Raw genomic sequence first — 23,780 nt, 5'->3', positions numbered from 1 at the left:
CCTGCAGGTGCACAGAAAGGCCCTAGCTTCTGCAGCGCTGGGCACTCAGCCTGCAGGTGCACAGAAAGGCTCTAGCTTCTGCAGCGCTGGGCTCTCAGCCTGCAGGTGCACAGAAAGGCCCTAGCTTCTGCAGCGCTGGGCTCTCAGCTGCAGGTGCACAGAAAGGCTCTAGCTTCTGCAGCGCTGGGCTCTCAGCCTGCAGGTGCACAGAAAGGCTCTAGCTTCTGCAGCGCTGGGCTCTCAGCCTGCAGGTACACAGAAAGGCTCTAGCTTCTGTGAGCCTGCCCACACCCATCCAGGGAGAGGCTACAGGGGAGACCATGTGGAATGGCCCCCAGAAGCTGGGTCCCAGGAGGTGTGCAGGGCAGGAGAAAGGAAGCTTCCTACCCACACGGCACAGAGGCTGGTCTGGAGCAGAAGATGCTTCCACCAGGTCTCTTACCTCCCCCTCCTCCACAGGCCCGTCCTCATTGTCTGCCCACCCAAAAATTCTTTGTGGAGCAAGGGGTGTAGCCCTTGGGTGAGTGGGTCAGGAGGTTGGATGCACTGAGGATCAGAGGACTCCCCCAGCCCTGACACGTGTCCCAGGCAAGGTCACCCTTCACTGCCATGGGAAGTGGGCCCCGGTTCAGCCCTCAGTCTCAGCATCCAGGGGCAGACCACCAGCTGCCGCTCACTGGCCAGGACTTGCCATCTCCGCAGCCTGGGACCAGCCCCGCCCTGCCCACACCAGGCCGGCTGAGATTAAAGGGACAAGCGTCTGGTCTGTGCGGCCCAGCTGGGCTCCTGCTCTCCACTTCTCGGGTGGCAGGCACAGCCGAGCAGCACCTGGCACTGCTCCCCCAGCCCAGGAAGGGCAATGAGGCACAGAGCCCGAGGCCAGGCGCCTGAAGACTCGAGTGACAGTGTCCACCAGCCTGCCCTTACCTCCTTGAAGCCTCAGTTCCCACATCCGTAAAATGGGATAATGGCCCATTGTCCCCCTGGGGTTGCTGCAAGCCCCAAAAGCTCAGGGTGGCAATGAGGATCCCTCGCTTTACCCTCCACGGGGCAAGGGTGCCTCACGACACCCCCAGAGGGAGCCAACAAGAGACCTACAGAATGGAGCTCTGGTCACTGCCCAGGAACCGGGCGGGTCCCAGGGAAGGGACCAAGGACAGGGAGGGGGCCAGTGGGGTCTGGCTGGGGGACCTGTTCCCAGTGGCACACTTCGGGGCTACTTCCACCCACCACCTGGGTCTCCTGGGACACATTTGCTGAAAGTGATCATGGCCTCCACCCTACTCTGAATCAAAGTTAAAGCTGATGTGAAGTTCACTGAGGAAGTTCCTTCCCTTCCATTTCCCAGCTAGAGTCAAAAGATCCTGGCATGTCGGGTAGGAAGGGCCCCTGACCATCCTGTACCGTCTCTATGTCACACGTGGGAGACCCAGGTGAGAGTGACCAAGGGCCTTGCGCAGGGCCGCAAAGCAGCTGCGGTCTGTGTGGAGTCGGGTGCCGGGTCTGGGGGGTCCTGTGCCCCTCTCGTCCTGGGCTGGCAGAGTGAGGCACATGTGACAGACAAGGGAGGAGACAGTGGACACACAGCCTGTCACCCTCTCCCATCAGCACAGACACGGTGACAGCCAAAATCCTGGGATTCGCATCAAGAACAGCCCCCTGCTCAAACCCGGACCTCCAAACTGTTGGCCCACCAGCGTGCAAATGGTCCCCAGCTCGGCCAGAACAGGGGGCTTTGCTTCTCCTCATTCCTCAGAGGAGACAGAGGGGGGGGGGCGCTCCACCACGGCCCCGACCTGACCCCGCCCAACTCACATCTGCTCTCCTGATGCGGCCAGAGTTCCCGTTCCCGAGCAGCCAGCGAGGGGGCCTGAGCGGGCTTCGACTGCCCCGATAGGTGTGACCCAGGCCGGGCCACGGCAAGGCGTCAGCAACGGGATAGCCTCCCCTGAAGTCCCACGCTTCTTATCCGAATCGATTTACAGTGGAGTTTCCCGCTGACGCGGCTAAGAACTGAGTTTGTCACTGGCCTTTGCCTCCCAACACTCACGGTGGCTTTCATCTCGGGGCTCTGTCCACAGAGAAACAGCTGTGCTGCTGGTGGCGCCTTGCTCTCCTGGACACTGGAGAGTGACAGCCGCCACGCCGCCCTCGCCCTCGCTGCCTGGCGTGCCGTCCAGGGGTGACTGCAGCACATGACAAACCGCCCCCTATTTTGGACCTTCCGGCCGGGCTCTGGGCAGCAGGCTGCCACCGTAATCGGTGCCAGGGGTCCCCCTCATGAAGAGGTTCCCCTACAAGCTGTCTCCCGCCTGCCCAGCCCAAGCCCTCCCTGGTGCCAGGCCCGCCACTGCTGCCTCCCACGGGGCCGAGTGCTGCGCGGCGCAGGCCTGGCTCCGGGCTGGCCCGACCCCTGGGCCCCGAGCGCCCATGGGGCGTGCTGGAGAAAGTTCAGGCCGTGGGGTTTGGAAGGCAGGGGGGCTGGGACAGCCTGGAATCCTGCGTGAGATTTACTGTCAGCAACTCAAGACCTGAGGAAAGAAAGCGGAGGGTCTGACATTGACAGGGAGAACGTGAATCCTTCGCGAGGCCTTGCAGCGCCTGGGCGGACGGCACTCAGGGCCAGCTCTGCCTCTGCGCTCTCAGCCTCTGGGGGCGAAGGGGCCAGGCTGCACGCCCTCACCCTGGCTCCCCAGCGCCGGGGACAGCCAAGGGACAGGAGGGGTTGGCTCTGGACTGAGGGCTGCCCTGGGCCTCGGGCACGCGTCCGAGAACCCTGCTCGGAGGGAGGGGTGGCGTGCCCTCAGCCTCTGTCACACACACTGTGACTGTACAGGACGGGGTGGGGTGCGTGGCCCCCGCTCCACTGCTCCCTGCCTGAACGGCACGTGACCCGGGACACACTCCTCGCTCTCTGGGCCACCAGGACATGTGGTCTACTGCCCAAAGCAGTCACCGCTCACCCTGCCAGGCTCAGAGGCTTTGGCACAGCCAGATCGGAAGGTCCTTGGCAAGCACCTGGCCCAACAGTTCTCAAGCTGTTTACAGAGCGGGGCTTCTCCATAACAGGGACCTCAAAGAGGCGCCTGGCTGGGGGGCAGGGAGGGACAAGCAGGGCTCGGCCCCCCCCAGCCCCACTGCTCCAGGGAAAGCAGTTTTGCTTCATACGCTGAGCTTCACCATATGGTTTACTCAAAAAAGAAATCCGATTCTTTTCACTATACAAAGAGACAGAGAAGCACTACCCACCCCCCTCCCACCCCCCGTTAGAGATGAGAAACGAAGGCACAGGTGGGGTCAGCCACACAGCTTGTGGGCAGCAGAGCGAGGACGGGCCCCGAGTGCCCCACAGCAGCGTTGCAGCCAATGAGGACACTCTCCTTTCTGTGCCCTGTCACTCACTCCGTCTGACAAGTAGTACCTGGGCCGGTGTCGTTTCCCCCGGGTGCCCCAATGTCTACAAGGAAGGGTGTTTACGAGCTGCTAACCCCCAAGGCAGGCCAGAATAAGTGGCTTTTTACTGTCCTGGGACCGTTGTCACTGCCAAGCGGGTCACAGTGAACCTGGAGCCAGGCCTGGCATCCCTCCCGAGATCGAAGCCCAGAGGCTCAGGGGAGCTCCGTGGGGCATGCAACGTGACTGGCCTGTGAGGGGCGTGGGCCGTTCCAGGAGCTGCCCTCCCAAAGGCCAAGGTGAGAGGAGCTGCTTCAGAGGATCCCTCAGAAATGCCAGGAATGTAAATGTGCTATTTTAAGTAACTTCAGCATGATCCTCTCTGGGGGTCTGGGCAGCATCATGACTGCTCAGGGCATTCCTGTCCTCCTTGTCAGTCCTGTCTTCCATCCTCACAGCTGCCGCCCCTGCAGGAAGCCCCCTGGAACACGGAGGACAGGTCAGCCCCACCCCAAGGCTCGTCTCTAGCAGCCCCATGGGAGCAGAGAGTGGTCAGGCAGCCATCCTAGGACTGCCCATGGCGGTGGGTGGAGCATGGGTCTGGAGAAGCCCCAGCAGTGGCCCATGAGACCCAAGGACTGCCCCATGCCTCCCTGATGGCCTGGGGTAGCCTAACTAATCTTGAACTTAAACGCGTAAGAGAGTTGAGTGTCTTCTCCAGCACACCTCTGGGTGGCGCACTCCCAGGGCAGGGGGGAGTCTTCCGCTGCTCCTCTGCCCAACCTGAGGAACAGCACCATGCCCAGGGAGCCCCCGGGCCACTCAGGAAGTGCCCGCCAAGGGTGAGCACAGCCGCAGGTGGACCATCACCAACGGCAGGACATCCCTGTGGCCACGCCTCCAGCTCGAGGGCACAAGAGGCATCTGAGCACAGCAGAGACACGGCCAGATAGCAGCGGCCATCCTCTCAGGCTTGCTGCCCAGCGGGAGGCGTGCCAAACACACATTTATGTTTCCGTTCAATCTCGAGAGGCAGGAGTTTCATCCCCGTTTTACAGACAAACTCGGGCTCCGAGGGTCAGAGTCAGGCCTGAAACCAAGTCCGTTTTGTTCCCAAGTTCAGGTCCTTAAACAGCAAACCCAAAGAGCCCTGTCTGGGGTCAGACTCCCTGGTTGATCCGAGTGAACTAGGGCCAAGCCAGTCACCTGCCAAAGCCTCGTTTCTCCATCTGAAAGACAGGGAGGGTGACAGCTGTCACAACAGTGCCACACGACAGGGTGGCTGTGGAGCCGAATGAGCTACATGTGTGAAACGTCAGAGCAAAGGGCCTGGCACACAAGAAGCTCCCGAGATGTGGGCTGCTGTGGGTCCCGCTGCCTGGCGCTGACGAGCATGTCCTCTACACCAGCGGTCCCCAACCTTTTTTGGGCCACGAACCAGTTTAATGTCAGAAAATATTTTCACGGACCAGCCTTTAGGGTGGGACGGATAAATGTATCACATGACCGAGACAAGCGTTAAGAGTGAGTCTTAGATGGATGTAACAGAGGGAATCTGGTCATTTTTCAAAAAATAAAACATCATTCAGACTTAACTATAAATAAAACAGAAATAATTTAAGTTATTCATTCTTTCTCTGCGGACCGGTACCGGTCCATGGCCCGGGGGTTGGGGACCACTGCTCTACACCGTCCTCTCAGAAAAGGGGCAGGGAGGCCACAGGAGCGAGACAAACCCGGCCAGTGCCCTCCCGAGTCCAGCACTAGTGCAGGTCTCTGTGCCAGGCCTCCTGGAGGGCGGAGCTGGCTGGCCACGCTGCCAGGGAGACCTCCAAGCTGTCGGCCTCCAGGCTACGGGAAGGGCCTCAGGGCCATGAAGGGAAGGGGTCTGTCATTAACATACTCTCTCTCCCCTGCCCGGGAACAAGGGCAGGTGACTGCAGCTGGTGTGTGTGTGTGTGTGTGTGTGTGTGTGGTGAACGGGAAGGGGTCTGGTAGGACTCTGGCTTCAGGCCCATGAGCATGAGGCTCTGTGGGTCCAGCAGGGCAGCCTTCCTTGCACATGTCCCCCAGGTGCCTCGGCCTGGGCGGGGACGGATGAGGCGGAGGGGGTGGGGGAGAAGCAGCCCAGACAGGCTGCCAGAACCACTCCCCACAGGAGCAGGCGAGTGAACAGAGAGCCAGCCCCCAGGCTGGTGAGCCAGGGCCTCGCCCCCCAGGGCTGAACAAGACACTCTACAGATGGGGAAACTGAGGCTGAGAGGATCACACAGGCAGATCTCACCAGGCCCCTCCAGCGAGGTCAGGGGTCTAACCTACACCAGGAGACACCCCCACACACACACATTGCCGCCGCCACAACGCTGTCAGCCCCGGGATTAGCAAACCCAGGCTGGGGAGGGAGGCGGTGCTGCTTACGCTCCCCACGCACGTGAGCCGGGCCGGGAATGAATCGCGTCATTATGGCAGGATTAGGAGAAGAATGCCAGCAGAAAACGCTGTGCGCACACACGCACTTAATGAGGTCAGTGGCAGCACGCAGCAGGCAGGCCGGAGGCACCAGGCCTCAGGGCCCCAGCCGGCCTCCCCCCAGCACCAGCGGCTGCGGGCAGCAAGGGCGGGCCGCCCAGACCCAGCCCCAGGAGCAAGTGTCTCCTTCCCCGGGGTCTCCCCGGCCTGGGCACCGCACAGTGACGCCTTCCAGCTCCCCACTGCGCAGGGCCCACCTGCTCAGGGCTGTTCCCAAGTGCTCCCCAACGCCAAACACCGCAAAGCAGATAGACACTCCCCCAGGTCTCCACACCCCGGGCCTGCTCTCTGCTTGGAAGTGAACAGCGCAATCAATCGTACTTCACAAGACTATTAATGTGCCATTAATCTGAACTCTCCCTGGTGACAAAATGCCCCGGTGACAAACATGGGTAAGAAGGCTCCTAGGGAATGAGCATGACGGGGGAGCTCCAGCTCTCAGGCGGCCCAGAGGTCACATTTGATAAGGACACCGAAGGTTGGGGACCCAGCCTTCTGCGCCCTCTGCCTCCAAGGCCCCCTGGGTTCCCGCCCGGTCACCTCCTCAGGGCTGGCACAGACCCGAGCCTCACAGCCTGCGGACGGCCTTGGCCGAGGGTGAGTCCCCTTCCCCTGAGCTCTGAGGGGCCCTCGGTCAGCTCACAGGTCTCAGACTCAAGTGTCCCTCCCCGCACATGTCCCTGGGGAGTCCACATGCGTGAAGTGGACCCAGTAAAGTCTCAGGTCACCCCCGCACTCCCAGCACACGTGTGGAGACCAGAGAGCAGGCAGCACTGAACACGGGTGTCCGCAGAGGGTAAGGGCTCTCCGCTCCACCAGCCTTTCCTCCTTCCAACCAGGCTCACTAAGGGCACACCACTGGGCACCAAGCACTGCGCTGGGCTCTGAGGGGGGGGCACAGGAACGAGACAGAAGACAGATAAGCCGCCCCGGGAACCGAGGGCGGAGGGTACTCACAGCTCTATGGACCGGGACAGGATGGCAGACAGCGTGAGCAGGATGCATCCAAAGGGGCCCACTTCAAACTGGAAGGGGAGAAAGGAGGAGCACCCATCAGGCCCGCACCTCCCTCCTCTCACTTCCTTGGGGGCCACAGCCCAGGGAGCAGCTGCCCCTGAGCCCCAGAGGCGGCTGCGTGGCCCCAAGGCAGACCCTGTCCCGGCCTCACCATGCCAGACCCCTCAAGGCCGAGGAACACCCCAGCCTGAGTGACAATGGCAGCAGACACAGTGCCCACCAAGGAGCCCACCCTAGACCTGCAAGTCCTGGAGGTCAGGATACAACAGCGGCGGAAGCAGCTCCCCCCACCCCCACCCCTGTCCAATGCAAGCATCTCCCGCTGTCACCCTTCAAACTCTCACAGGCCTGCTCCATCAGGAACGCAGTGAGAACAAACACCAGGAGCAGCCATTGCTGCCCTCGGCCACGTCAGGAAGTCGGGGCTCAGAAACCGAGCAAGGGGCCCGAGGTCATGCAGCTGGTAACAGCCCGGTGGGCTTGCAGGGGGCGCCCTCTGACTCCAAATACCTTACTCCAAAGAACCCTGCCATGGGCACAGCCGCAGAGAGCCGGCTGGGGCCGACCTGTCAGGAGGGGCAGTGAGGTCTGCTGGGCATGAGAAAGGGAGGTTCTGGTTTTTTATAAAAATCTTTATATGTTGCCTCCTTATGAATTTTTTGGATTAACTTTGTTAATTTTTAGCTATTGTATTACAATATTATTTATGCTGATTACTGAGGTTTTGGGGACCCCCTTGAATTCTGCACCCAAGGTGAGCACCTTATTTGTCTCCCCTAGTCCCGACCCTGGTTTGATGCCCACAGCCCAAGGTCCAGCTGCCTGGGTTTAAATCCCAGCTTGGCCACTCCTAGCTACGTGACCACAAGGACACTTCTTAACTTCTCTGCCCCCAGTCTTCTCATCTGTGAACAAGGGAAAGAATAATAGGACCTACGCTCTTCAGGTTACTGTGAAGACTGAGATAATCTTTGTAAAGCACTTAGAGCAGGGCCCAGCACCTGTGTAGCTGTCAGGACAATGCTGGCTCTGCACTGCCCACCTGTCCAGTGAGCCCCGCAGGCCACAGGCCACTGGGCTGGACCAGGTTACTTCAGTTCCCTAGAAAAACGAAACGCCATCCCCTAGCTCCAAATCAGTATGAAGACCTTACTCATCCCACTTTGGTGACAATACCACTTCTCTGAACTGCTGTGAAAGATGTTGCCTGTTAAAATAGTCAGTTCCTTACATGTGATCAGTTTCTTTTTGGACTTACAACCAAATGGCTTTTTATCATTGTTTTTCCTGGAACGATAAGAATTATAGAACGTATATTTTCCATTTTTGCCTTGGATGCTAGGAAGCTCAGAGCCCAATATGGTGCTCAACTATCATAATTATTTTAGCTTAAGCTCCTGATAAAATTATATCTTTTTCTCAAAATATAGTTTTTACTTTCATCCAGTAATTCAATTAGTCATTCAAAAGAAAAAAGAAAAAGTACCACATGACATTTCTGTGCCAAAAGGATGCTCCCTGCTGAGGCTGTCCTCGTGAACAGATGGACATAGACCTGACCTCGTGGAAGTAACTAAGGGAAGAAAGAACAGTAGCCACTGAAAAGGGTGGGGAGGGGTCTTCTCTGATGGGAATCACAGGGCCTTCAACACGACAGGAATTAGGGATGGAGGGCGTGTCAAGGGAGGCTTTCTGGAGGAAGTGGCGTCTGAACAGAACCCCAAGCTACAAGGAGGAGTCAAGAGAGAAGGGAACGCTGTTCCAGGTGAGAGGAAAAGCACGTGCAAAGGCCTTGAGGCCAGAGGGCAGGTTTACCATAGTCAGAACACAGAAATGACCGAGGACGTCATTTTTCAGAAAGTAACTTTACAACCTTTTTTTTTTTTTTTTTTTGGAAGTAGGAATGGAATGAGTGAGTCAACAACAATCTTATATCAATCTCAACTCAATTCTGTGACCTCAGGCCGGTCACCTGTCATCCTCCGTTTCCCCATCTGCAAAGCAAGGATAACACACGCGTACTTTGGGTTGTGGTGCGCGCTCTGACGACTGCAGAGAGTAGGGCTGACGTCCTTGCCCCGGGAACGTAGCCCCGGAGGACATGGGCCACCTGCGCCCTCACCGCAGCCCGACCCCAGACGTGCATGTTGCAAAGCGCCCTTCATCTCAGTTCCCCTTCTAAAGTGCCTACCGACTCCGGCCACGGGCTCGAACCCTGGCTCGGGGAGGCCACGACTCCTCCATCTGCTTCCCCCTGCGCCACGCCTGCAGCGCCCGTCCCCCCTCAGGACTGCAGGGAGGGGACACAGAGGCCCGTTGTAAGCCCTCGCCCTCTGTAAGTGTGAAGGACTGTTATTACGACTAGGGCCAGGCTTTCCGCGGTCGTTGGAACACCCTCAAGGGGACTAGCACGAGCCCTGGCCGCGGCCTCCTGTGGACTGGGTAGGTGAGACTCCAGACGGCGAGGAAACGACCCCCAGCCGGGCTCCTGGCCCTTGCCAGACCATGACTGAATGGCACCAATATCCCACTTTGTTTTAAAAAAAAAATTATTAAAATTATCTCATCAAACTCAAGCTGCCAAGACATGGGAGACCACAGGGCCAGGCGCCTACGCTGAGAGGCCGGAAACCATCACCCGGATCTGGAAGAACGGCCAGCCCCACTTGGGAAGAAGGGCCGGTACTGCTCTGGCCCGCAGAGACCTGAGCCCACCAAGGAGCCCCAGTCACGGCAGGGGCGGAGGCACCCCCAGCGCACGCGGGCCAGCCAGACATCTCGCCCAGAGGGCGAGCGGTAATGAAAACTCAGCCAGGAGGCTATTTATTTTGGGCAGAGATGGCTCAGTGTTCATTTCCAGCCCTGGCACGATCCAGCCCTCTTAGGCCCAGGCCATGAAAAATGAATTCGGTGAGGGTAGTGCTGAGGCAGCTCCATGGCTTCCAGCAAAAACACAAATTAAAGTGCAGGGAAAACACGGCCTTCCAGAGAGAGCAGGGCCGGCCACGGACCACTTGAACCAGGGACAGAGCCGGGCAGGAAGGGGGAATCGCTCTGAGCCCAGAGGCCGAGGGGAAAAGGGCAGCTCCCTCCCCTGGGGCCAGCCCCACCCTCTCAACCTCTGTCACAGTCGCTGTCTTGCTGGGTTTTGTGGTCACCCTGGGGGTACAGGCGAAGGGAGGAGGAAGGTCCCATCTTATACTCAAGGATGTAGAAGACTCCAGTGCTGAGGGGTCACTCAGGGGCCATCAGTGGGCAGTGACGGGGACTCAGATGCTTGGGTCACAGAATCGCCCCAGGGCCCCTCCTCTGCCCCCCAGAAGCCTCACCAGGCACTTCGCTCTCCTGGCCTCGGTGGCTCCCGATTGTCACAATCGGCTCCACCCGACAATGTGAGCACAGATACCCTTGGCTGTGGCCCCCCTGGTCAGATCATGTACACTGACGGTATCAGGCTTTGCTCTCACATGTGTCGCTACATCATCACAACACTCTGGGAGTGTTTAATAATAGGTTTCCTTTCTGCATATGGAGAGTGCCTGGTACTTAATTTGGAAGCCATTCTTTCCCCTGCGTTTATGTTTCTTATTAAAGAACCACAGCTGGATGGTAAAGAGCTGGGAGTGATCTACTCATTAGTCCATATTCCATTTTCCAGATAGGCAACCGAGACCCGGTGCCTTTCCTGAGGCCACAAGGAACCAAGGTCCCCAGGCCCCTGCTACGGGCTACCTGTGGCCACACTGGGCCGGGGGGGGGCACACTGAGTTGGCAGATGGCTCACTGGGTTATGCCCACGGAGAATCAGAGACAGCCAGGGACAGACAACAAGTGACAGCCAGGCCGGGACTCCTGACACCTAGGCCAGGACCTCTCACACCTGCGCCCCTCCCCTGCACCTCCCGGACAGAGCGGCCAGTGCAGGGAGGCAGCACCTAGTCTGGGTCCCCCGGCCAGGCTCTGGGCTCTCCCGGGACTGAGTCGCCCCCAAGGCAACAGCTCTGGGGGTGAGGATCTCAGGTAGGTCAATGCCCCAGAGACCACACTCTGGGGGTGAGGATTCAGGTGGATCAGTGCCCCAGAGACCACACTCTGGGGGTGAGGATTCAGGTGGATCAGTGCCCCGGAGACCACACTCTGGGGGTGAGGATTCAGGTGGATCAGTGCCCCGGAGACCACACTCTGGGGGTGAGGATTCAGGTGGATCAGTGCCCCAGAGACCACACTCTGGGGGTGAGGATTCAGGTGGATCAGTGCCCCGGAGACCACACTCTGGGGTGAGGATTCAGGTGGATCAATGCCCCAGAGACCACACTCTGGGGGTGAGGATTCAGGTGGGTCAATGCCCCAGAGACCACACACCTGCCTCCCATGGACTCAGCAGGCCCCCCGTTCCTGCCCAAGGGGTGTCCGTGCTGGGAGGGCCAGGGCACTTCCTGGTCTGTGGTGCACTGTGCCGGGAAAGGGGACAGTGACCGCCGGAGTGTCCAGGTTGCCCCCACATCTGGCAAGTTCTCCCACCTCCAGGCTCACCGCCAAGTCTTCTAACACCTTCTCGGGGCCTCAAAGAGCCTCAAGGAGCCAAGGCTGCAGCCCAGAGGCGGCAGAGGGAGTGGCCGCACCCCAGGAGAGCGGCTCGGCCCAGGAGAGAGTCCTTCAGCTGACACCGACGTCAACACCGGGGAACCTTGCAGTTCGGGATCTCAGGCCACTGGCCTCTCGGCCTGGGCCCACACAGCACCGCCCTCTGCCAGGCTTCCCTCTCCCTTCTCCTGTCTATACCTAACCTCTCAGGGCCGCCTTAAACCGTGATGAGACGGCGATCACGCTGTCCACGAGGAACACTAACGGTCCCTGCGACGTGGAGCCGGGCACTCTGCCCAGTGCTCCGAGGCTGGCCCTGCTACTGTCACCCCCACTCGAGGCCCAAGGCCATGGAGCCACGAAGGGGTGTAGCCTACACACACCTCCAGGACCACGTTCTCTCCCCTCGGAGCACTCAGCTCCAGCCATCCTCCACAAAGACGAGCCGCAGCCCCACGCCGAAGGCCCCCAGCCCCTGGCTGTGCTGCTCCCGGGTCCTGGCCATGTTCCGGCCCCTCTCACAGCCAGACGGGCGCCCAGATCTCCTGGGGGGGGGGGGGCGCTCCACGTGCTCTGTCAGACCCGGCCCCGCCCCCCAGGACACCAGGCGGGGTGGTGAGCAGGCGCTCCATCAGCAGTGCTCAGACCGCCGACGCAGCCCAGAAATCCGTGCTCTCGTCACCGCCCCGGCTGGTGCTGGCTCCCCCTCGCCAACAACGGGTTCTTGGCTTCCGGAGGTGGCGGCTTCGGCTCAGCCCGAGAGGAAGCTCTCACCATCGAGTCCCCTCGCTCGGCCCCCCCACCGCGCTGCAGCCCCCGCTGTGGCAGCACCTGTACCTCAGGGCCGGCCCTCAGCGACGCGATGGCAGCACCTGTACCTCAGGGCCGGCCCTCAGCGACGCGATGGCGGCAGCGGGCCCCTGCCCCCCAGCCCACCCCCCACCCCCGCCCTCAGCCACGGCGCCCAGGGCCAGCGCCATCTCCTTCCCGGCCTCCACCCCCGCCCTCAGCCACGGCGCCCAGGGTCAGCACCGTCTCCTTCCCGGCCTCCACCCCCACCCCCCAGGGTGGGTGTGAGGGTGCCAGCTCCACTTCGCCAGCATCTCCTCTCAAACAAAGCAGAAGGCTTAACGGTGCACCTCGCCAAGGGGACCCAGGGCCTACCTGGCGAATGCTTTGCTGAAGAAAAGCCACCAGCTCTTCATAGCAGGTCAGACTGTGCAGTATGAGCTGCAAAGACACAAACGCATGGGTGAACCCCCCACCCCGGAGATCTGAGAAGCACCTGGGGGTGGGGGCAGGGCAGGGGGCATGGGGCCCGTGTCCTATCCAGGTCATCCGGGCCGGTTCTAAGCCCAGCGGACAGCGTCCTGAGTCGAGTGGCAAGAAGCTGACGTAAGTGTCTTTTGCTTTCTTGGGCAGGGCAGGAAAAACCACTTTTAGAGAAAACATCCAGCAAAGTGAGCCCCTTCTAGGCTCCCAGGGCCACACATGCCCAGACTGAGGTCAAATGAAACAAACTAGGTCAGGCAAAAATCCTCCGTCCAGAGATGAACGTAGTCACTGTTAGTAAGTCCTCAGGGAGGAGGAGGAAAGTTTCTGGATTGTCAAACGTTTCTCCTTTTCTCTCCCTTCCTTCGTCTTCCTTAGGTCTGGTTTTCTGGCCGATGCTTCACCTTTCAACGGCCTCTGCGCCTTCTAACCCGTCCTCTCCACACCGCCCCTCCCCCCTCACAGAACAACCCCCCAGAGAAGGTGCTGACAACGTAAAGAGGGACACGGGGAAGGCTGGGTTTAGTCAAAAGGCGTTATGGCGGACTGCAGGGGGAACTTCGGGTTGGCACAACCTCGCTGTCAGAGGCTGCCCATCAGCCATTTTTTGGCCATATGGTCAGTTCTGGCAAGAGCTCACCCTCAAAGCCCCGCCCACCTCTGCCCACCGCAGTCCCCGGTGGAGGGTCCCGCTGGCCGGGGCCGCAGGAAGGGCTGGCCCCTCCCCAGTCGAGGGAGGATTTACTTATAGGAAAGGAGACCGTGCCCACACAAAGCCAAAGGTTGCCTGATAATTTTCCAGAAACCGTACCGTTTCTAAGACTCCATCTGCTTTGTATTTCCCCGCTGGACTGAACTGCTGGGTGCCCGAAGCCCTAGAAAGGAAACGGAGATGCAGGAGTCCTGCGCAGGGAAAGGAGACGCGGCCTTGAGCCAGGGCGAAACCACGCGTCCTGTCCCGTGAGGACAAATGAGGAGGTGTGTGTGTGGGGAGGGGAGGCGGTCTCGTTCTCCCCGCTCGGCTGGGTCCTGAGAGCACCACTGAGGAAGAGTGGGAGAAAAAGGAAATGGGAAAGAAGACGGCAGACGGAGAGCGTGGCCAGGCCCGTCGCCCTGGCTGGAGGAGGCCCGCCCGTCGCCCTGGCTGGAGGAGGCCCGCCCGTCGCCCACGGCTGGAGGAGGCCCGCCCGTTGCCCACGGCTGGAGGAGGCCCGCCCGTCGCCCTGGCTGGAGGAGGCCCGCCTGTCGCCCTGGCTGGAGGAGGCCCACCTATCGCCCACGGCTGGAGGAGGCCCGCCTGTCGCCCACGGCTGGAGGAGGCCCGCCTGTCGCCCTGGCTGGAGGAGGCCCGCCTATCGCCCACGGCTGGAGGAGGCCCGCCTGTCGCCCACGGCTGGAGGAGGCCCGCCTGTCGCCCTGGCTGGAGGAGGCCCGCCTATCGCCCACGGCTGGAGGAGGCCCGCCTGTCGCCCACGGCTGACAAATACACGCCCGACAACAACGGGAGGCTGACTTGCCCGTCGTGTGCGGGACGTCGGGAATGCCGGCCTCTGTCCTCTCCGAGGCCCCACGGGCCCCAGCGGCCTGCTCTCACAGCGTCCTGCCTGTGCAGCCCAGTGAGGCACGGACTAGGCACTGGGCGGGGGTTCGGGGCCCACTGTGCCACTAGCCTGCTGTGTAGCCTTGGACCCACCACTGCCCCGCTCTGGGCTTCTTTTTCCTCGTCTGCAAAGCAGGCGGGCATTGACCTTTGGCCCCACCTGCTCTCAGGGCTGCCAGGCAGCTCCTCGGGGGCAGGGTAATCGGTTAACAGGGCATGGGCAGCAAGGACGAGCACTCTGTAGGAACAAGGACGACGATGAGCCCTACACTGACACAGCGCTTAGTACACGCCAGATATCGTCCTGAGCACCCCACATGTGCTGTGATTTATCACTTATTGATATGGATGTATGATTTAAGCCGATAGGTAATATTACCATTATACATCGTTTTATTTATATTGACTCATTTCATTCCCTCATAATCAACCAATTATGTAATCATCATCACCCCCATTTTTCAGCAGAGTAAACAGATGAGGCACAGAGAGGTTCAGTCAACTGCCCAAGGTCACACAGCCAATAGGCGACAATGTTGGGTAAAGGCACCCTCTTTACTAGAACTTGGCCACCTGGCTAGGAGAAGTGATGTGTCCATTCCGAAGGGTCAGACTGAGAAGCCAGCAGGCCGTGGGGATTACAAGGATGGCCTCCTTCACCTCGTGTAGGAGGCAGGTAGCGGCCACAAGACTGTGGCTCCAGCACCGACCGCTCACCTGTGTCCCCTCCCTCCTCAAAGGAACAGGGATGCAAGTGACAGAGCAAACAGAGCATGCTTTGTGAGGGCACAAATCAGGGGAAGGGTGACAAGGTCAGTTGAGGGCTGCTTTCCGAGGCGTCTGGATCAGGAAATTATAGAGGGGAGAGGTTTTCTCGGCAAGGCCTGTCTCCAGGAGCTCCCCAGGGAGGGAGGCAGGGCGGGTCCTACCCCATCTTGAGATGAGAATGAGCCCCCCCCCCCCCCGTGAGGCTGCCTGGCACAGCAGACTGCCGCTCTGGGTGGTCCCGGCGTGGGGCACAGGGCAGGGATCTCGGAAGGCACCCAGACGCTGTCCTTATCCTGGAGGACACACAGACAGCCTGCCCACAGCTGTGCCAGCCCGAGGTTAAGTGGTAGCAACGTTGCCCTGGGAGCACTTACAGCGTGACCACGGCTCTCTCGCGGCCCCCCGCCCGCCACAGGATGTCCGCGATGGCCAGGGCCAGGCAGTGGGTCCTGTGGGCATTCGAAGGTTGCAGCAGCCTGTGGACATAAAAGGGAGTGTGTTTGTGCCTATGGGGACACGAACTGAGGACCTGTCCTTTCCTACGCCACCCAGAGGGGCTCCTGCGGAGCCTGGGAGGTACCCCCTTACAAGAGGACCGAAGGAAGAGCCAAGAGGGAGGGGCCCCGGGTGGGGCTGGAGGAGGAGCAAAGGGCACTGAAGACTCGCTGGCCCTGGGGGGGGGGGGGGTGTGTAAGAACGGGCGGTGAGTTCCGATAGCCCAGGAGGCTGAGCAGATGGGCCCCAGACCTGCTGCCATCCTGGCAGAGAAAGCCATCCTGGGCAAAGGCAAGGCACTGCCCTACCCCAGCCATGCCCGGTCTGACGCCGGGCCCCTGGAGACAACAGCTCATGCTAGCAGAGGTCTCCCCCCACCAGCCTTAGGGAAATAAGACCTCAGGCACAGGGTGGGGGTGGGGGAAGCAGCCTGACTTGCTGGTGACCTCAAGGTCGTTGGGCGTGGGGATGTGAGAGGGGAAGGATTTGAGATGAAGAACACGGGGGCAGGGACTGGGCTGGGGAGGTGACAGGAGGTGCCCGTGGCACGCTCAGGAGAAGCTGCCCCTCCCATCTAAAGGCCAGGAGAGCGGCAGGAGCTGAGGCTGACCAGCCACCAGCACTGGAGTGGTCCTCGGCACTCCGAGTGGCTCAGATTGCCCAGAGAGAGGACAAGGACGGGCAGAGGCGGTGGCCGAGGATGGAGCCCTGGGGACTCCAGCGTACGGGCGAGACAGGGGGGCTGACGTGGGGGGCGGTGTTGTCTCACAGTCTCAACAACAAAAGTGCTTTTGGAAGGAAGGGCCATCAGCAGTGCCCAAAACGGCAGAGATCTCTTATGAAAAAACGGTAACTACGAGGTCCCTGGTGGTGGTGAAGGGAACGAGAGGGAGGAGGGGCAATGGCCACAAAGAGACGCTTCTTCTCAGTTTCTCATTCCCGGGGCTCCGGAGGGCTGCACTTCCATCCTCTCAGTTTCCCATTCCCGGGGCTCCGGAGGGCTGCACTTCCATCCTCTCAGTTTCCCATTCCCGGGGCTCCGGAGGGCTACACTTCCATCCTCTCAGTTTCCCACTCCCGGGGCTCTGGAGGGCTTCATTTCCATCCTCTCAGTTTCCCATTCCCGGGGCTCCGGAGGGCTGCACTTCCATCCTCTCAGTTTCCCATTCCCGGGGTTCCGGAGGGCTGCACTTCCATCCTCTCAGTTTCCCATTCCCAGGACTCTGGAGGGCTGCACTTTCATCCTCTCAGTTTCCCATTCCCGGGGCTCCGGAGGGCTGCACTTCCATCCTCTCAGTTTCCCATTCCCGGGGTTCCGGAGGGCTGCACTTCCACTCATCGTTAAAACAACCCATGAAGGAGGCAGGCACTGCAATCTCCTTTTCAAAATGGGAAAATTGAGGCACAGAGACTAAATGATTCACCCCAAATCACACAGTAGAAATGAAGAAATCTTAGCCCTGGCTGGATAGCTCGGTGGGTTAGAGCATCGTCCCGAAGCACAGAGGTTGCTGGTTCGATCCTAGGTCAGGGCACATACGGGAACAGATCGATGTTCCTGTCTCTCTCTCTCTCCCTCTCTTCCTCTCTCTCTCTCAAAATCAATAAAAAAAATTTCCCCCAATTAGAAGTCTTAAAACAGCACTGAGGGAGGAAGGAGAACTTGGGAACGGGACCCATCGTCTGATGCACTTGGCTGAGAACCAGCCTCCCTTTGCCTTTGAGCCCGGCTTCCCAGCACCATGCTCCTAGTTACAGGCCCTCCGAACCCAGTGCTTCTACACAGAAGTCCTCACTCTTTTCCGGGGTTCCTCTGAGGCGCTTTCCCAGTCTCTCCATCCTTGCCTGAGCCCCGTCAGCTGGCTCACGTGAGACACAAGTGGAGTGGTCGGCCAGGGTTCCCGTTCCTGGCCCCCGGGCCTGGGAAGCCCCCGTCCTCACTGACCTTCACCTCCCGCCTCTAAGTGGGGCACTGGGTCAGAGCCCTGAGCGTCACTCCAGTCTATCCATCCCGCCACAGAACCGGCCCCGGGGCAGATGGGGGTGCAGGCAGGGGTGCGTGCAGGTGAACATTAAGGGGAAGGAGGCGACGACCTCGATCACCCAGACGGTACTGTCACCAGATAACTCAGTGTCTGCCTTCACTGCCACACCTCGGTGGCCAGGGCTGTCCTGCGCTGCCTTGATCAGTCAGACACACACTTATCAAACTCCAAACGTGCATCGCACACCTGGCCGGGCTCTTAACCCACGAAAAATTTCTGTAAGAGTCTGAATCCCACAGTCAGAGTGCAGGATGAAGACACTTGTCTGGGGATGGGGTAGGAGTGGGGAAATAATTACTCTGCATTTGCCTAAATGCCTCAAGTCTTTCAAAGACGTTTCTACCCTACTTAATTAAAAACAGCCTGACCTGTCCACTCTTACAGGCCCACTCGTCTGAGTTATAGAAAAGTCCGAGGAATGCTGGCCAGTGAACGGAGGCGGGATAGTCCATCTGTTCCCTCTCACAGTCAAAAGCCACTGGGGGTGGGAGGGTGGGAGGGCTGGCCTGGGGCCCTGGACCTCGGTTCCACGCCTAGCCCTGCCCTCAGTGTTCAGGGGTCCTGGGCAAGCGCCCCTCCGTTTCAGAGGGGAAGTGAAGGTGGGAGGAGACCCTCCTTGTCCGCGGCCCTGTCCAGGCCTGCAGGGCCCCGGGGTCTGATCGTCTCTTCCCGCTCGCTTGGCCGACTGGCACAACCCCTCCTCAAGTGGAAAAACACCGAGGCCCGCCGCCTGGCTCTGTCCCCCCGCACTGAGGAGAGGCCAGCCGCCGGCCTGACGGAACGAGTCTTAATGCAGCCAGACAGCCCCGCAGAGAAAACACCGCCCTGCCAAGGCGCCGTTACTTCGGCATGACTTCCCCAGAGGGTGCAGTCACGTCCGCGCCGCTTCCACAGAGCCGGCTCCCCCACCGTCGTGGGCGCAGAGGGCGACCTGCCCAGGATGGCAAGAGGGGGGCTGCAGGGAGCCCGGAGCCCCCACAGAGCCCGCCAGCTGCAGGCACCGCCCGCCCGGGGGCGCTGGGCCAGGTGTTCCTGAAGAGAGGCGTGCGCCTGCTCTGTTTAAAGCTGGGTCGTTTCTGAGATCCTGGAATTTCAGACTCAGATGGAGCACGGGAGCCTCAGACCCAAACGTGCACACACGGCCCGGCAAGAACAGCCGTGACCCAATCAATCAGTATTAAAAGTGAAATAAATCAATGAAACCAGAGAAGGGGTCTCTGCCGGCACTGAGAGACGCCAGGTGTCCCCCTTTGCTCGTATGACGTGGCGGGTCCCCAGGAACCTGCTGTATCAGTCTCTGTAATCGCCTGTGTTGATCTTTTTCCAAGCTAGGGGGCAAGGGTAGGTTCTGCTGAGAAGCCCCTCATGAAGCACAGCCGCCTGCTGGCCACTGCGAGGTCAGCGGGGTGCCCGGCACCCGGGTGTTTCAGACTCATGACGCCCAGGCCTCCAGCCTCTGGGGCTCTCCCACTGCCAAGTCTCTTGTCGGGCACAGCAGTGTGTGTGACAGGCAGGGCCCCACATGCCGGCTCGGCTCTGCCACGGACGCCGGGTGTGACTCTGGACAAGCATCTTTGCCTCCCTGGGCCTCGGTTTCCCCATAGGTACCATGGCAGCGGACATCCACAGTCCTGCTCACTCGCCCACCCGGGGATGATTTACGCAGGACGCCGTCTGCGGAGTCAGCCTGAGGCAGGACAGAGGTTCACAACTGGAGGAAGTGAGGCCCTGCTCCCCCCAACTTCAAGTCTCCGGGCCCCGGTCCCGCACTCTCTTTAGCACCCCCAGCCTGGGGACAGGCTGAGGGGCACAGAGCCGGCCCTGCCCCCGCCTCAGCACAGGCTGCGCCCACGCCACCCTGGCAAGACAGCTTCCCGTGGTCTCTGCCCGGCAGGCCTCACCCCGAGCAAAGCGCCGACTCAGATTCTGCCCCCGCGGCGGCTCACGCCTCGCTCCTTCGCCACCAGCCCCAAGTCCCAGCCTGGACCCAAGAGGGCTCTCCCCTCCCCCACCAGTCACCCTGCAGCCCTCCCCCACGCCGGCTCCCATCACCCCCAGGACCCCAGGACATCCCCTAGCTCGTCCTCCTCAGGGCCACCCTTCCCGAGTGTCCGCAGGCAGTTTCCGCAGCCCGGGCGGGACTAGACGGGAGAGCCCAGGTCACTGAGCCACGCCCTCCACTGTCTCCTCTGGGTAGGTAGGTGCCCGCCCTCAGGCCTGCTCTGGGGTCCCTGGGAGCAGGAAGCCGTCCACTGTGCTAAGCCCGCATGGAGGGCAGCTCCGCGCGCAGGGCCCGCAGTGGCAGGTGGGGGCACAGACGGGAGGGTTTACAAGGAGCGCCAGGGTTGTGGGGCTCCAGAGAAAGTGAAGCCCCTTTCCTGCAGCTTCTCCTCAGAGGATTGCTGGAGGAGAGGGCCTGGTCAGGGGGCAGGGTCCCCCCGCCGAGTGGGGCTCCTTCCCCTCAGGTACACCCCCCACAAAGCATCCAGCGGCCAGCAGCAGCCCCTCCCTCTGCTCCCTGTGCCCATGCCCAGCTCAGCCCACCAGCCCGGCCTCCGGGGGGCCTCCAGCCCAGGCTGCCCCACCCCTGTCTCAGGTTCCCAGCAGATGGGGAACCCCAGGGGGGCGAAGGCTGCCTCCCCTCCTCCCAGCAGAGCCTTGGCAGAACTCTCCATCTGAGCGGGGCTTAGACAGACACACACCTGTCAGCACACGGGGCCTGAGTCCGTGCTCACCAGGGGCTGACTGGCAGGACAGACACACACCTGTCAGCACACACGGGGCCTGAGTCCGTGCTCGGCTGGGGCTGACTGGCAGGACAGACACACACCTGTCAGCACACACGGGGCCTGAGTCCCTGCTCACCAGGGGCTGACTGGCAGGACAGACACACACCTGTCTGCACACGGGGCCTGAGTCCCTGCTCGGCCAGGGGCTGACTAGCAGGACAGACACACACCTGTCGGCACACACGGGGCCTGAGTCCGTGCTCGGCCGGGGCTGACTAGCAGGACAGACACACACCTGTCGGCACACACGGGGCCTGAGTCCCTGCTCACCAGGGGCTGACTGGCAGGACAGACACACACCTGTCTGCACACGGGGCCTGAGTCCCTGCTCGGCCAGGGGCTGACTGGCAGGACAGACACACACCTGTCGGCACACACGGGGCCTGAGTCCCTGCTCACCAGGGGCTGACTGGCAGGACAGACACACACCTGTCTGCACACGGGGCCTGAGTCCCTGCTCGGCCAGGGGCTGACTGGCAGGCAGTGGGAAGCAGAACCTCCCCTCCCCCCGCCGGCACCGTTTTCCTTCTGCCCACAGCCCGCCGGGGTTCTCACATCCCCTCAGTGGGCACGCAGGGTGGGCAGTAAAGAGCCAAGCCTGCCTAGCGCCCCAGGCAGACATCCCCATTCCTGGAACCAACTTAAAAAACTTCCTCCACTATTGAAACACGATCAATCCACAACTTCCCACAGAAACCCAGAGTTCAAGCTTAAAAGCAGCTTGGAAAGAGCACGGGGCTGAAACGGCCTGTCAGACATCTCCCGCGGGGGCCAAGGCCTAGGCAAACCCGAGCGGGTGGCTAGGCCCCGCAACCTCTGCCAGCCTGGCCCTGGCCCATGTGCCGGCCCGACCTCGTCCTGCCCCTCACACTCTGCCCTGGCCACCGGGCCACTCCCCGCTCCTCTCTGCCAGCCTGGCCCTGGCCCATGTGCCGGCCCGATCTCGTCCTGCCCCTCACACTCTGCCCTGGCCACCGGGCCACTCTCCGCTCCTCTCTGCCAGCCTGGCCCTGACCCCTGTGCCGCCCCGACCTCGTCCTGCCCCTCACACTCTGCCCTGGGCCACTCTCTGCTCCTCTCCGGCCCGCTCTCCCTGCCCTCGGGCCCTGCGCAGTCTGTGCCCCTTGCTGGAGGGCCGCTCCCCGCCCGTCTGGTAGCCGCCTCTGCCCGCGTGTTCATTCAACAGAAGTTCTGAGGGCTCCTCTGTGGGCTGGCCGCCAGGGACAGGCTGAGTACCAGGCAGCCAGGTGGGCCCATGTTCTCATGGGGCTTGTGTCTGGGGTGGGGGCCATGGGCAGACCATGACAAGTGTGGTGTGGAAGAACTAGCCGGAGGCAGGGGGACCCGGAGGCAGATCCGGGTTCATCTCAAACGGGGAAGTCCAGGAAGCCATGGCTCCATGTGGAGAAGAGCCAGCACACAGGGCCCAGGGGGCGGGAAGGAGTGTGGGGGATGTGCTGGGAAGGGGAAACTGAAGAGGGAACAGCACATGCAAGGATGTGTGTGCAGAGGAATCAGCAGTCTTGTTCACCCCCCAGGCCTCGGTAAGAGGAAAATATCACTCCCCCAGCAGGCCTGCCCGACCTCTGCGTGTACAGGTGAGCCTCAGCGTCCTGCACGGCCCCTGTAACCCCATCTGTTGGTCCAGCTCTCGCATTCAATTGCAGGTGACATGAGGCATGACCACAGCGGTCTCGATGAGCCCAGCTTCCTCCCAAACACCCGCTAAGCCCTCCCTGCGTGCTTCCTTCCGATACGAGGAGGGAGGCGAGGCAGGTGGGTGCATGTGCACTTAGAGGGGGTCCCTGCACCCTCGAGGGAGCCAGGGGCCCCTCGCTGAGCACCTCCCACCAGTCGGTCAGGAGGCTTCCCAGACACGAGCATGGTGCCGGGCCTCTCGGCAGGGTCTCTGCCCACGGCGGAAACAAGGCTGCCAGCACTCAGCTGACAGGCCCTCCAGAGCAGGCTGTGGGCTGGTCCTGCACAGGTGGGAACAGGGATGGATGGAGCTGAAGGATGGGGGCAGGGAGGGCGGGAGGCGGGGTTAGAGACCAAGGACAGGTGTGATTCACTGTTTGATTAGGGTGAAGCTGTGCTTAGGGTTCGCATCCCCGTCTTGAGAAACCACCTTGATTATTACTTTGTAAGGTATCAGACAAACCACATTATTAGACAAATTATAAAATGCCAAGCATGACAAGCTGCCTTCACTTGGACCCTGTCTGAGACAAAATCACCGAAGCTGATAAAGTGTAAATATTTCATGTGCACCCTGGACGCTCAGAAAACCGTGTCTCCCAGGACCCCGAGCCAGAATACATGGGGAATGGGCTTCGTTGTCCTTATAACACCTACGCTTAAAAAAATAAAAGGTTATGAAATGCCCAGATGAGAAAAGAAGTGTTTTTAATTAAAGTTCCAGAACTGGCAAAGCTAAACTGCGCTTTTAGAGTGCGTTTAATTACAATCTCGGGGAGGAGAATGGCGGTATCTACCGGGCAGAAGGATTCTCTCTTTCTTGATCTGAATGGCATAATCACGGGTGTGTGGTTGGTGGTATGGTACCTTGAGATACGAATTTAATTCATTAATAACCAAGCTCGTAGTCAGTCAACTCGTATATCAAACTGCCGATACTGGACCCATATGCCAATGCGCCAACTAGCGGCAGCTTCCTGAATCACGACTCGTATCTCGAAATTTCACTTGGATCTCGAACAAAAATATGGACTGAGTCGCAGCTCGTATCTTAAAAAATTCGTATGTTGGTTTGTTCATATCTCAATGTACTACCCACTGTAATTCGTTAGGCAGAACACGTATGAGTTACATAGTTCAGGACTGTGCACTTTTCTGCATGTATGCTACATTTCAACTAAAACAACGAGCCAGTAAGTGGGCCCGCAGGGAGTCAAGGGGATGAAGATGGCCCCTCGCTGCAGCCAGCACCCTCCCGGTCCTCCTGCCTCTGCGCCCGCGTCGGTGCAGGACGACGGCTTTCTCTCCATCCGTCAACCTGACAGAGCCTTTCTGGGGAACAGAGACTGTTCTGGGGAACAGACACATCGAGCCTGCCCAGAAATGTTCCAAAGTGTCTGCCGAGTGAGTGGACGCAAGAGAGGTGCCCGTGTGCAAGCATCTAGTGAGCGAGCTGGAAGGTAAACGGCGACGTTCCGTGGGGCAGGCTGGAAGGTGCAGAGCCAGCGGCTGGCCGAGGACATGGCCGAGGAGACGTAATGCGGGGCAGGAGGGAGACCTGGGCTCGGCCGAAGGGTCAGCAGGCTGGGC

General features: G+C 60.5%; 1 protein-coding gene across 3 annotated transcripts in view; it reads right to left on the bottom strand.

Moving 5' to 3' along the window:
* The window catches only part of MINDY4 (MINDY lysine 48 deubiquitinase 4), a 103,672-nt gene that overhangs the window by 26,932 nt on the left and 52,960 nt on the right, over window positions 1-23,780 (bottom strand). For all 3 annotated transcript variants that reach the window (XR_010726613.1, XM_066239748.1, XM_066239749.1), the window contains exons 10-13: window positions 15,538-15,639; window positions 13,607-13,670; window positions 12,688-12,753; window positions 6,880-6,947 (exon numbers count right to left, since the gene is read on the bottom strand). Coding sequence is in view for 2 of the 3 variants with exons in the window: in XM_066239748.1 (XP_066095845.1) it covers window positions 6,880-6,947; window positions 12,688-12,753; window positions 13,607-13,670; window positions 15,538-15,639 (300 nt within the window). In the remaining variant the exon portion in view is untranslated. The remainder of the gene's footprint in view (window positions 1-6,879; window positions 6,948-12,687; window positions 12,754-13,606; window positions 13,671-15,537; window positions 15,640-23,780) is intronic.

This window comes from Saccopteryx bilineata, chromosome 7 (genome assembly GCF_036850765.1).
Source record: "Saccopteryx bilineata isolate mSacBil1 chromosome 7, mSacBil1_pri_phased_curated, whole genome shotgun sequence".
In the NCBI taxonomy this organism is placed as follows: Eukaryota; Metazoa; Chordata; class Mammalia; order Chiroptera; family Emballonuridae; genus Saccopteryx; species Saccopteryx bilineata.
The sequence above is the reverse complement of the archived record's forward strand: the minus strand, read 5'-3'. Positions and strand labels throughout refer to the sequence as shown.